Here is a 12,500-nt window from a genome sequence, read left to right on the forward strand (position 1 = left end):
GGTTGTCCCAGACCACAATAAAGTTTACCGGGCGAAAAGTTTTTGGTGAAATGAAAAGGCTGGTTTCCTGAAGAAAAAACAACGGACAACCCAGCCAAAAATAGAAAACGAATAGTCCATTTTACAGTTGTGTGCGTAGTTACCTGGCCTGTGCATGAAAGTGACGCTGGAGACGAACTTGTTAACTTTGTTTTGATAAAACCTCACTGCTTTTCTTATGTAAATTCTTACTAATTAGCATGACAGCAACATCATTAACATAACAACAGGAGGGAGGTCTGTATCATAACAAGGTCAACAACAGCCTCACTTTCATTTAAAGGCCAAGTAACCAAGCACACAACTGTAAATAGGTCTATTGCATAACCAGCAGGCTCGTCCACCTCATCATCCTCAAAGGTTTACATGAATTTCAAAGGTTTAAATTTACAGGTACAAACAGTTTAAATCAATTAGGTTTGTTTCTCCAGATTTCGAAAGGGTGATTGCTTAACACCTGACTGGCTAAATTTTGAGCATAAAAAAAAAACTTCCTATGTTTCTCCAGATTTCTAAAGTGCGATTGCTTAACACCTGACTAGGCATTGAATTTTATCCAAAGGTTGTTTACTTTGAGTGTAAGTTCTGGATTTCACCGTCTGCCATTACTCATGCTCAAAAAAGACCGATTGGACGTCAGAGGGCTGGATCTGGGGAAAAGTGACGTCATGTTCTCACTGTAGCTTAAGATTTCAGCGTGTAAACGCGACTTACTGTATATGCAAAACAAGAGTTTAAAACTCTGAAAGCCCGAAACTCCCGTGGGCTGCATATTAATCCAGCCGCATACACACACTTTGCATTCTTAAACTATTTGAGTCTTTGACGTCATTTTCTCCTCGATTAAATTTACATGGTATGGTACATGTGTTTCGGTATGTATGTGTTTCAATAAATCAACACGGACGTTAGCAGGTAACCTAAAAATAAAAACTGCTTATTATTACAAACTGAGATGAGTATCATGCAATACGAAATCCATTGTTATGTTATACAAAATATGCCCTTAAGTATTTCATTTCAAATACAAGTGAGCAAAATCAAAATGTTCTTAATCGACCCTCAGCCTGAGGGATGCTCTTAATACGTTCTTAAAATTCCCAATCTCAGCTTATAAAAAAGGTTCTTACGGAACAAGCTGCCACGCTAGGCATTTCCCGTGTTTTGAATAGCTGTGGCTTTTGCAAAAATTGTCAGATAGGAAAATGCAAGAGATAACATCACAAACACGCACGCGATGGAGATCGAAGACTCCACTTTGAAAATGCTAAAACTCAAACCGCGACTTCAACAAAAAAAAACCACAGGCACACACTTAGAACTATGGGATACTCAATCTCTAACGCTATGTGATTGCATTTCAACGTGGCGTGCATTTAATCGTAGGGGGTTTCCTAACGGGCAAACCAAGCATTTATCAGGGAAAACCAAATTTACGGATTCAGTTGCCCGGCTTTTGAAACGGGGGAAACCTGGAATTTTTTATTTTTCATTTTTTATTTTTTTAGTTTCTAGCACTATATAGCAAAGTACCTCCTCCGATTATTTGGTCCAATTTGATCCAGCTTTTATCCAGTTCTTTGGCAAAATCCTTCAACGCTTCCGCTGGGTCTTCGTAATTACTTGGATCTATGTATAACCGTTGCCCACGGGGTGGTAAAATAACTAGAAAAGTGGAAATAAAGAGATCGGAATTGATGAAAATAAATGCAAATAGATGCTCACATTAACAGGGAATTTTCGTACCATTCCAAGCTTCAAACGTAAAGGTTTGAAGCTTGGAATGGTGTAAAATGTGACGTTTCAACACTGCGTTTTCAGATTAGTTATTAGGGAGCTTAAGCACACGCGTTTTTGAGAGGCGGACAGCAACCGGAAGAGAACATTTCGTGTGCCAGTGGATTAGTGGTACTAATCATCTCTAATGGAGAAAAGATACTTAGCATTGCAATTGTGGTTGTGTGAAGACAAGTTAAAACGGAAAACTGCTCGATTCCGGTTGCCGTCCGCGTCGCTAAAGCGCGCATGCTTAAGCTCCCTATTTTTATATGGACGGGACGTGTTTTACCGGGAACTTAAAATACTCGTACAGTCAATGCCAACACTACATCCCCTACCCTACGCTATCGTCGGATTTGTCTGTCATACCCTACTAAAGAACAATCGTCGTCGGCTCCTCCTGTCTTTTGAAGGCCTTTGTAAGCCAATCGCTCACAAATCCTATATCTCTTCCTTTAAACTCTTCCATCTCGTCCAAACACGTGCTTTATAGCTGTTTAGCGACTTCGGCGCCCGAAAAAAAAATCATTTGAAACCTGACACTTCCGATTCAATTTTCCCCACCCCACGCAGGCAAAGGTTAAATTCCCCACTCCCCGGGTACAGAAGATAGTCAAATGCCCAGTGTTTGCCCGGGGGAGGGGGGGAGGGGGGTGTTGAAGTTTCGATTTGATCGGCTCATTATACTTTGCCCAACTTCTTAGAAAGCAAAAGTCTAAACACTTTTACTAGCAAAAACGTAAAAAGAAAATCATAATTTTGGAAATACAAACCGCGTCCATCCTTCATCTCTACTGGAGAATTGTAACCTCTCCTTCTGTGTGCCCTAAAAGAACGTGCATTGTTCATTTATTGCTGAATTGCTAATGTAAACCCATACAAAATTATCTAGTTATTCTCGTCAACTTTTTTTCAAATACAGTCCTATGAGCATCTCTCGGTAACCTCGTTCCCAGGGTCTCCATTGTCGTTCAGTGAAGAGACCCTGGGAACGAGGTTGCCTCTCTCGCATGTATTTCTCAATATACTGCAATATACGAGTGTCTAAGGCCTGGGGAAAAGTAAACAAATCATGTCTTTCAGGCATTACATGAAGCTGTGGGTGAATTTCATTCCATGGGAGCTTAATAGCTACACATGCTGTATTCAGTACTGTAAATATACACGAAACTGAAACCTTTAAGCCAGGCTGAGCACCTCAAAAGTGACTAATCCCACAACGCTTTTTATGGATGACACAAATCAAGGATAATCTTCCTTATATTATTTTTAACATAAGATTACCATAATTATGCTTGCTAGCATTGTTACAGTTTCATCAATTTATGAATATTGAGCTCTTGAGTATTACTCAATTAAGTGATAACTAATCAATTTTATCCTTCTTTTTCGCTCCCCTCAAAGTGTACGGCAAAATGATCCAATACAATTACAAAATTATTTCAATTATTTCAACATACCACCCGCCCCTCCCCCACTCAATACTGTTATTATATTTACCTGCAGACGCAAATAAACACAATCACAGAGCTGACAAGGACAATAACAACTGGAATTCCGACGTACAGAACCATCTTCAGCTGTGAAGAAGTTAAGCCTCCACCTGGCAAAAGAACGAACTAGCATCAATAATTAGGAGATCCAACTGGCTGATTTAATAAAAGAAATACTACTTGAGGAAATAATAACAATAGACAACACTGAATGGCAACGTGGAGAAATGTCCCACCTGAAGGGTGCCCTCTTGATGTTGGGACAGCAGTTGTTTCGTCTGCAGCTTAAAAATAATATTACAAAGTCATTCTTGTTTTGCAGTTTCTTCCAGCATAAATTATATGCTCAATCCACCATCACAATGGTTTAGTGGTAATCCAACAATAGCGGTGGAGATAATTATGACATTCAACTTGATATCTTACGAAAAGACGGTTCTGGTCTTGAATGAAGTAACTCGATGAAACTATCGGCCAAAATAAACTTCACTCGAGACTAGAACTGTATTCTCGTACCAAGGTGCGAGTCAAGATACATGAAAAACTCTCTCTCATATAGAGGAGCATCGTTATGGAACTTGATACCTACAACGACAAGGAGGCATTTGCGAGCCTGAATTTTAATCAGCTCAGGAGGCGAGTCAGCACTGAAGACTACTTTATAGATTTTAAGTTTGAATGTACATCAGCATCTGCTATAAGATGCAGATAACAGAATTTTATATATTATTGATCACTGTGTCCATATAATATATCTGATTTGTAAATATGTTTTGATGTACAGCGTAGAATAGGTTAGTTTAGTTCTTAAACACACGACCCCACAAGCTTTTATAGCTTTAAGGCTGGTGATGCAACCATAGCGGTGCAAATAATTATGACATCCAAGTTGATATCTTACCCTTGGTACGTACAAGCACTGTTGCATACTTCCATTTGTCCCTGTCTTTTTCCTGTTTATTCAACTCATTAACAGAGTATACTCTGAATAAATAAAAGCTGCCAGGCTGCAAGCCATCCACTGTTAAATTGGCATTAGAGATATTGTCTCGGCTTGGCTGAAACTGTACATTTGGACCACAAGGCACTCCGCACTCTGCGTCGTTTCGTGACTCACATATGAAGCAATCAATGGAATATCGCAGTGTTCTGTTTACGCTATTCCGTGGTATCCAACTCATGGTTAAATGTGTTGTTGTAACAATGCTTGCACTGGCATTCAACGGAGCCAGGGGCAACGCTGTGTAGGAAATATATCGATCACAAATAAATGACAAAACACAATGAATCACTTTTAAAGTTCAATTCACGTCCAGTACTTATATCTATACTTGATTTTTTTCGTTAATCTCTCCATATTTAGAAAATACACTCAAACTAAGGAACAAACAAACTTGCTCTACTAATCAACCCTTCTTGCAGCCTAAGAGACTTGGCGATATCAGGAAAGCCTCTGCGTGGCAGCTACATGTAATATTACATCTGTCTGTATGATCACAGGCAGGTGTAATTACCAGGAAGTTGATTTTGATGAAGGAGGAAAACCTTTAAGTAATGTTGAGATTGACTGAAACATTAGCCCACTGCTGCAAAGGTATACCATTGCAGCAGTGGGATGCATCTATGGTGACCGTTAACCTATTAATTTTAAAACTTAAAAATGCTTCTTATGAGGAGTGCCATTTCACGTAATGTAAAGCTGATGTCCAGTACATATAAAGTTTGTCCCAAAGCTAAGCCAAAAAACCTATACAGTAGCCTGCAAAGCACTTTTGTGATGTTATCAAAGGAATGGACCTATATGCTCTTTACAATGCAGAGGTCAGGGACGGCGGAACCTGTTTAAAGTATAATATGATAGGCACTTGCGTATTTTTTGCTTTTGCAGCAATATTTTGGAGGTTTTGTTTACTTGATATATATTTCTCAGCCCGGGATCTGCGCTTTTACACATGTTAAAAACACATAAACATGAAAAGTTTGCGACAAGTTTGGTACGAGGTCATAGCTTTGTAAATTCTCGTCACTAAATAAAGCAAGTATGATTCAAACAATAGTGTCATTTAGTGAGTACCTTTATGTGTTTTACGTCTTTCCTCAAATAACTAGTGAACATAAATCGAATTAAATTAACGTTAATGACAGTAGTTTCCTATGCAGTCAAAAAAATGAGATACGATTCCTTGCTTAAAAATGACTCTGGAATGACAACAATAACTGTCAATAAGAGAAAATAAGTTTCATAAAAACTATAAAATGGCGTTTAACAAAGTCCACCGCATTACAAATTTTGCTCCATATTTCAATATTATGAGTTGGTAGTTCAGTGTACCAACGGCACTCGTATGGCATCACTTACATTTCAACGGACAATAGTTTATGGAAATCGGTCACCGTGAATTTCCCAAAATTTATCTTGCAATTGTCATTTAGCGAAACAAAAGCACTGACAACCGATAACAGGCAAATACTCTTGTGTTATGAGTATTTAGGATGGACAAATGAGTAAAACTTGCTTTGTGCATTCGAGAACGAAGCCAGGTTTTTACTCGTCTAGCGTTCGAAAACGAACGCGCACAACGCTCTCCTGTTGAACTGGTGGCAGGATTGACGTGTACCACTGAGCTTGCAGATCCTTGCAACTTGGTTAATTAAATCTCGTTCCTGTAGATTCAAAGATTTCAGTTTGTTTAAGACGGCTTCAAAGCACTCTACTTCGGTGTTGTGACCCGACATCAACACTTTGAATGTACATGTACTTAGCTGAGCGCCAAATGTTGTTGGACATACATCGCCTCTGAAATGCAATAATAAGTCATTCATTTCCTTCCCAACCTCTTCCTCTTTTGTTCTCTTGATGAGCAAACTCTCCTAATTCTGGTAACCATGAAATGCTGGCCATTTGAAACGCTCTTTTATAGGAGATGTTATGCAATCTACTGTTTCAAAGTATAGTCCTCGGTAGTAGTAACGAGCTGTGCTCGGATATTGTGGATCCCTAGTAGCTATTTCATAACGAGATGAGGTCATTTCCTTGGGAGCATCAGCTCAGAAACTGAGTGATGCTTTTTCAATTTTATAAGGATGACTGCAAAATGAATCAAATGATTCATCGTTTCGTATACTTTCTACAGCGTTGATGGTTAGGCGAGCAAGATTCTGCCCTGTGGTAGCTGAAATACGCTTGGATTGCATAAACTTCGAAGGATTATCAGTGTTTGCATAAACTTCGAAGGATTATCAGTGTGCGCAAAAAGAAGTTGGCTTAAGTGAAGACAAAAGAAATACTGAAACGCTTTCCCTTACATGGGCTATATAGGTATGTGCGGCCCCAAAGGGTAGGGGTTTTCAGCCGTTTTGGTCATAAATAGGGTATCGATTTTGGCCAATTTTCCGCCATTTTGGTCATAAATAGAGTATCGATTTTTGCACTCTAGTCTTGAATTCGTTTTTCATTTAGAAGAAGCTACTTCTTTATCATGTCCCCCTTCTTCCATCCGCGCTTTGCCTTCCTCTCCCCCTAAACATTGCCTTTAACATTGGTCTGACCTAGGGAAATAATTATAAGGCAGGTCTGCACCAGGGTATTGATTTAAGGGTCAGGTCATAAATAGGGTACCAAATTTTTGGTCAGGTCATAAATAGGGTAGGGAAAATCGCAGATTGTGGTCATAAATAGGGTAAGGGTTTAGGGAAGCGGGCCGCACACCCCTAGCCAATTTTTCTGGGAGTACCCCCCCCGCCCCCCCGTCCTGGGAGTTAGTGCCACTACGACAAACAATTTTGGTTTTCTTTTCGAATTTTTTCAACGACAATTAAGTCAATATGTTCAAAATTATACAATGCTTTAAAATTTGGAACGATAGAAGCGAAATAAGTCTGGGAAATAGCCAGCCAAAACCCGCTTAAAATCTGTCCGCCATTACTCGGACGGCATTGGAGAAGCCTGCGATTATTTTGTAAGCGGTCTTCACCCAAGACTTGGCTCGTGACGTCATACGCGCATCGCTTTGTGGGCGTTTGACATTTAAGCGCACAAGTCGATCAAGGAGTAATGTATATAATATCAGCAAAAAGCAACTCGGCGATCTCTCACATCTCATAGACGGCATGGGAAATTAGCCGCGTTTATTTTGAGCGTTGCGAATATGACGTCAGACCCCCGGCGATCCAGCTGGACCCAACCCTTTTCCTCGCTCACGGTCATTTGCCGTTCAAGTAATGGTGGACAGCGAAAACCGAAAAACTACACTACAATAATAATACTTTCCTTGGGAATTTTGAGATAAAAATTGTCAGGATACATATTTAGTACGTCTATTTCAAAATCTAAAGAAAAAAAAAGGACATGCAAAATTTTCATCGTAGTGACACTTTAAGAAGCTGGATAAAGTTAGATTCCTGATCATCATCTCCTCGGATGGGTATCCCTTGCCGTGCAGTGTCTCGATTATTTTGGCAAAGCAATGACAATTTTGTGTTCTGACTCCTCAGGGACTGGCACCTCCTTCAAACCAATCCAAGAAAAAGATAAGACTTCAAGCCTCTTGCACTCACAGAAAGGACTTGTTACCCATTTCGGGTAACAACAATTGTCAAGCAGTACTTTTGTCGATCCAGCGAACACGTAAGTGTCCAACACTTCAGAGGTAACTTTTCTATGCCATGCAAAGTCAACACACTTCCAGACTAGTGACAAGCTTCTGCTTAAACTAGTTATGCTACCTCCTACATACAGGGCTTAGTTTATTTGATTTTATCCTTTCAAAGGAAGTCAAAGAGCTAAATAATTAATTTATGAGATATGAGACAAAAAACTCGATCTGGAAACGTTGCAATTCCATTCAGCCAGTCTCTGGCTCACATCAAGGGTAATCAAACCTCATCTCCAGATAATCGGAGGTGAATCGGACTTTTTTCGTTTTATTTGCCTTCTCCATTTCTCCATACACACCTAACACTAAAACAAAAAAAAGCCATCCTCGTAAAAAGTGGGGGGCTAATTAGCCCCCCTCACTCCCCCTGAGGGTACCAAAGTTAAAAGGCTTCAAACTCTCACAACTCGCTGGAGTGGTTCTGGGGAGCAGGGGTGGCGCACTCTCCTCCCACCAATGTGGCCAATTCCCAAATCCGGCAACATATGTGGTTCAGTTTACTGGTTCTCCACACTGCCTCGAAAGGCTTTTCTCCAGGTACTCCCGTTTTCCCCTCTCCTCAAAAACCAATAATGATTTGATATGTATTTGTGCACGACCTCACAAGCCACCCAGCTTTAATCATTATCGTGTGAAAATAAAGTTGTATTATTAGTATTATCTTCATGTACTTCAACTTCTCTGCTGCACTTGTACAAACCAGCAGGGAGCCAATTTAATGGCCTGCCTTCAGCCAAAATTTGTTTTTTTTTTAAAACAATTAATAATAAATGATAATTTGTTTCCTTGGCACTGGAAAGCCCCAAAGGGGAGTGGCACACAATCATACAGTTACTATATTAGCATAATGTAAAACGTCTTACTTTCACAAGGCATTAAGGGCATCAAGGCATAGAATCCATCTGTGCATGTACAGCTTATTCTGGTTGGGTTAGGCACAGAATGCTGAGGACATTCACCACACTCACTGTTGCTTACAATGCTCTTGAAAAAACCTTTTTTGCATTCTAGAAAAGAGTGAAAAAACCCTAATTATAAATATAGCTCAATCCTCCCCCCCCCCCCCTCCCCCAACAAAAAAACAAAGTTGTTTGCAAAGGGTAGAAAGACCATGTCAACCCCCATGCATGTATTTCTCTCTCTTTTTTGGCCCAATTCTGCTCATCTATATCAAAGGAGATGCACAGATTTAAAGAATAGACAAAGTCATTTAACCGTAATCCTATTGCAAAAATAAAAGTTGATTTTACCATTTTACTTGATTTTAACCTTGATTAATTTTCACTAGCATTACTGTAACAGTACCTCATAGCATCAAGACCTACTGTAAGTACAACAATTAGCAAAGCCAATATAATCAGTCAAGAGCTACTTACTATTTTTACAGTACTGCAAGCTGCATGTGTAAATTCAACATATAAAATCCCACTTAGTTATTAAGTTGTATTTGAAAGTTCCCAAACACCCTGCTTTTTTTTTTTTTTTTTTTTTTGGGAAAACCAGCAAAACAAATGCTCAGAGGGTGAGTCCTTATCTTTCTAGAATATTGTTGCTAGTTCCAAATTCTGCATTAATTGCCTCCTTTAATGTGTGGTTTGGATATCCTTTTGAATGTTTGTCTACTTCAGAAGGCAAACAGAATTTGGGACAAGTGCTGATGATACCCTACTAACAGGTAATTATTACTAACTTCTTACTAACCGAGCGCGAGGGCCGTACTGGGGAATATTGGCCCGAGGTCGTGGCAGTACAGACCGAGCGCGTACAAAAATGGCCGAGGGCCAATATTCCGGGAGAATAATGCCCTTCAATTCAGTCACAATTAGCCAATCAGAGCACACGTTATATCGGCTACAAACACAATAATAAAATTTTGGTAACAACACCTTTGGTCAAATTCCTCTATCCCTCTTTCATCAATATAGGAATCCTCTCGGAATACACAGATGTGAATTCCAGAGGGGGTAAAACACACATGAAGAGAATGTATAAATCGTGCACTGATGGTTGCAACTTCCCTCCATCAGCCCTTGCTTCCCTGGCTACATGTAACCACTTGCCTTCCCTAGACTTTTAGTTGTACACTTAAATTAATAGGCTTGTAAAAAGACAACAAGTCAATTATGAACTTACTGTACCTTTACATTCAAATGAATTAGGCAAAGACTGAACCAGCTCATAACCCTTACGACAGAGACACTCTGAACCCTTAGTGATGTTCCATTTTCCACTACTGAGACAAACACCAACTGACTTATTTTGGTTGACAGAGTTCAGGTCACTACATCTTCCCTCTCTCTGCACTGAATCAGCATCATCTGCTGGAGCAATAGTTTTTGGAAACATCACCAAATCTCTGCCCTGTTCAGGGCAGTATTTATAGCCAGCTGTAAAGTTTCGGATTGAAATGCAAGCTCCCTCATCTTTAAATGCCAGATAAAGGCCTTTTGACTTGGTAAACACTTTGCCATGATATACAAATTCTTTCCCTTTTTTATAGTCTGGAAGGGTTCCTTTTGGCACAATGTTTTCTACAAACTCATAGTTCATTTCAGCAGGATCAGGATTAGGCAACTTGCCATCAGCGTGATGCACATATAAACCAAAACGTGTTTTGCAGTGGATGCTTGCACCAGGTGGGCAACTTCTCAAAACATAACCCACTTTAATGTCCAGCAGTTTTGCACCCCTTAGTGGAATAAAGGGAGTTCTTAGCCAGTTCCTAGGTGTTGCTGTAGTGTAAACATCACAGACAGAGTACACCATGGTCATACTTGATGGTGGATTCCACTGCAAATAACAAGAAATGATAACAATTAAGAATTAAACTATGGGGTATAAAATTATTAATAATACTTGACAAACAGCATGACTACCATGATAACAGTTGTACATGTACATGTGGTTTATATTAATTGCTGGGTTTGTTTGAATATCGTTAGGTTGATTACTGTACTTCACAGCTTGCAATAGTAGAATTGAACCATCAGTAAGCTGTACTACATGAATAATCATGTCTCCTGTAATCTTAACTGGCTAGTAGGTCACCATCGGTGGGTGATATGCATACAGTAGTACATAATAATTATTACAATCAAGATGTTACAATGACTGCCTTAAAGACTGTGTGAATAATTAAGAGAGTGCAGACTGTAGTGTGGAGTTGACTGCATGACTGCTTCAACAATACAACAATACAGTACTTACTTGACAACACCCCACATGGGCTTTTCAGGGCCAACAAAACGACAGAACACCACAACAACAACTGTTAAGAATCCCAACTGGCTGGAGGCACACCAGTTGACTATTTGTACATGTAAGTGCGGAAGAGAAGTTGAACGAGGGACTACTAGGGACAAATCTGGGAACTCCTGATATCAAGGCAAGCATCCTAACCACTAGGCTGCACTGCTTCCTCCCTGAACCATGAATTTACATGTAAGTTCAAGTTGTGTACAACCATATGATAACTCCTGACCACTACTCGCTCCTCCTTCCATTTAATTTAATCTAACATTCACTTCATTAAAACACTGTTTTCCTCTCCATCAGAAATGCAACTTTGTGTATCCTCCAATGTGATGGTACTGCAATAATGATTTGGGGCAAAATGATTATTTTCAAAAAACAACAGTCAAGACATTTTTGTATTAAGTTGTCAAAATGGACCTTATTGGAGTTGAGCCTGCAGGCACATTTTTTTTATTACATGTACACAAAAGAGGTTTAAGAGTCAATTCCATACAAAATGACCCCTCAGCCTCTGCGATTATGTGGCAAAATCACTGATGACTCTGATAAGGGCTATTTGAAACAATGAGTTCTTCAGACTGTACATGTAGTATGCAAAGTAAGCAGCACAATCACCCAAAATACATGTATTATGTTTGACTGTTCAATTGACTATTTTTCTGGAGTATCTTTGAGCTCATCCGGCCACAGCAACAACAGGATTCACTTATGTTAATAGCCCATCTGATCGGTAACTTTCCTGACATCACAACGACTGCTGGAGACATAACAGGAGTCTGTCAGTGAGGACTACAGCACTACAATGTTGTGGATTCAGGCCAAAGTCTCATTCACCCTCCTGAGGTCTGCACTACTGTGCTTGAGAGGCTCAGTCCTTGTACACAAAGAGCTCTTTTGAATATTACGGATAAAGACTTTTGGATTAGAGCATTTACTTTTGGCCATCATGATGGATTATAAAAAAAGCGAAAGACTTTGACTTTGACTTTTTCTTTTTTTTTTTTTTTTGTTTTTACATGTACTTAAATTTTCTTTTTTCCATGTTTTTTTTTAATTCTAAAACACCGTACTGCCTGTAAGAGCTTTCATATCACATCTGAGCCGAAAGGAATGAATTTGTTATTGACACAGTGATAGTATTCTTATGATTCTATTCTTATGATTGTATTATAATGAACTTCATAGTGCTTCCAATTCTTACTTTTTAATATCCCTGTAAATTACCCCTGTATGCATGCTTACATGTATATTTTTTCTGTTTTTAAAGTTGAATTATTAT

The 12,500-nt window shown here is 39.3% G+C and overlaps 1 protein-coding gene across 2 annotated transcripts in view; it reads right to left on the reverse strand.

Moving 5' to 3' along the window:
• Window positions 1-12,500, reverse strand: part of LOC137997570 (ephrin type-A receptor 4-like) — a 37,894-nt gene that overhangs the window by 20,298 nt on the left and 5,096 nt on the right. The window contains exons 3-9 of one of the 2 annotated variants that reach the window (XM_068843651.1): window positions 10,105-10,756; window positions 8,830-8,973; window positions 4,213-4,551; window positions 3,548-3,589; window positions 3,319-3,421; window positions 2,592-2,644; window positions 1,573-1,704 (exon numbers count right to left, since the gene is read on the reverse strand). In XM_068843651.1, coding sequence (XP_068699752.1) covers window positions 1,573-1,704; window positions 2,592-2,644; window positions 3,319-3,421; window positions 3,548-3,589; window positions 4,213-4,551; window positions 8,830-8,973; window positions 10,105-10,756 — 1,465 coding nt within the window. Of the gene's footprint in view, window positions 1-1,572; window positions 1,705-2,591; window positions 2,645-3,318; window positions 3,422-3,547; window positions 3,596-4,212; window positions 4,552-8,829; window positions 8,974-10,104; window positions 10,757-12,500 lie in introns of both variants that reach the window. The other variant, XM_068843650.1, reaches the window with a different exon arrangement.

This window comes from Montipora foliosa, chromosome 3 (assembly GCF_036669935.1).
Source record: "Montipora foliosa isolate CH-2021 chromosome 3, ASM3666993v2, whole genome shotgun sequence".
NCBI classification, from domain to species: Eukaryota; Metazoa; Cnidaria; class Anthozoa; order Scleractinia; family Acroporidae; genus Montipora; species Montipora foliosa.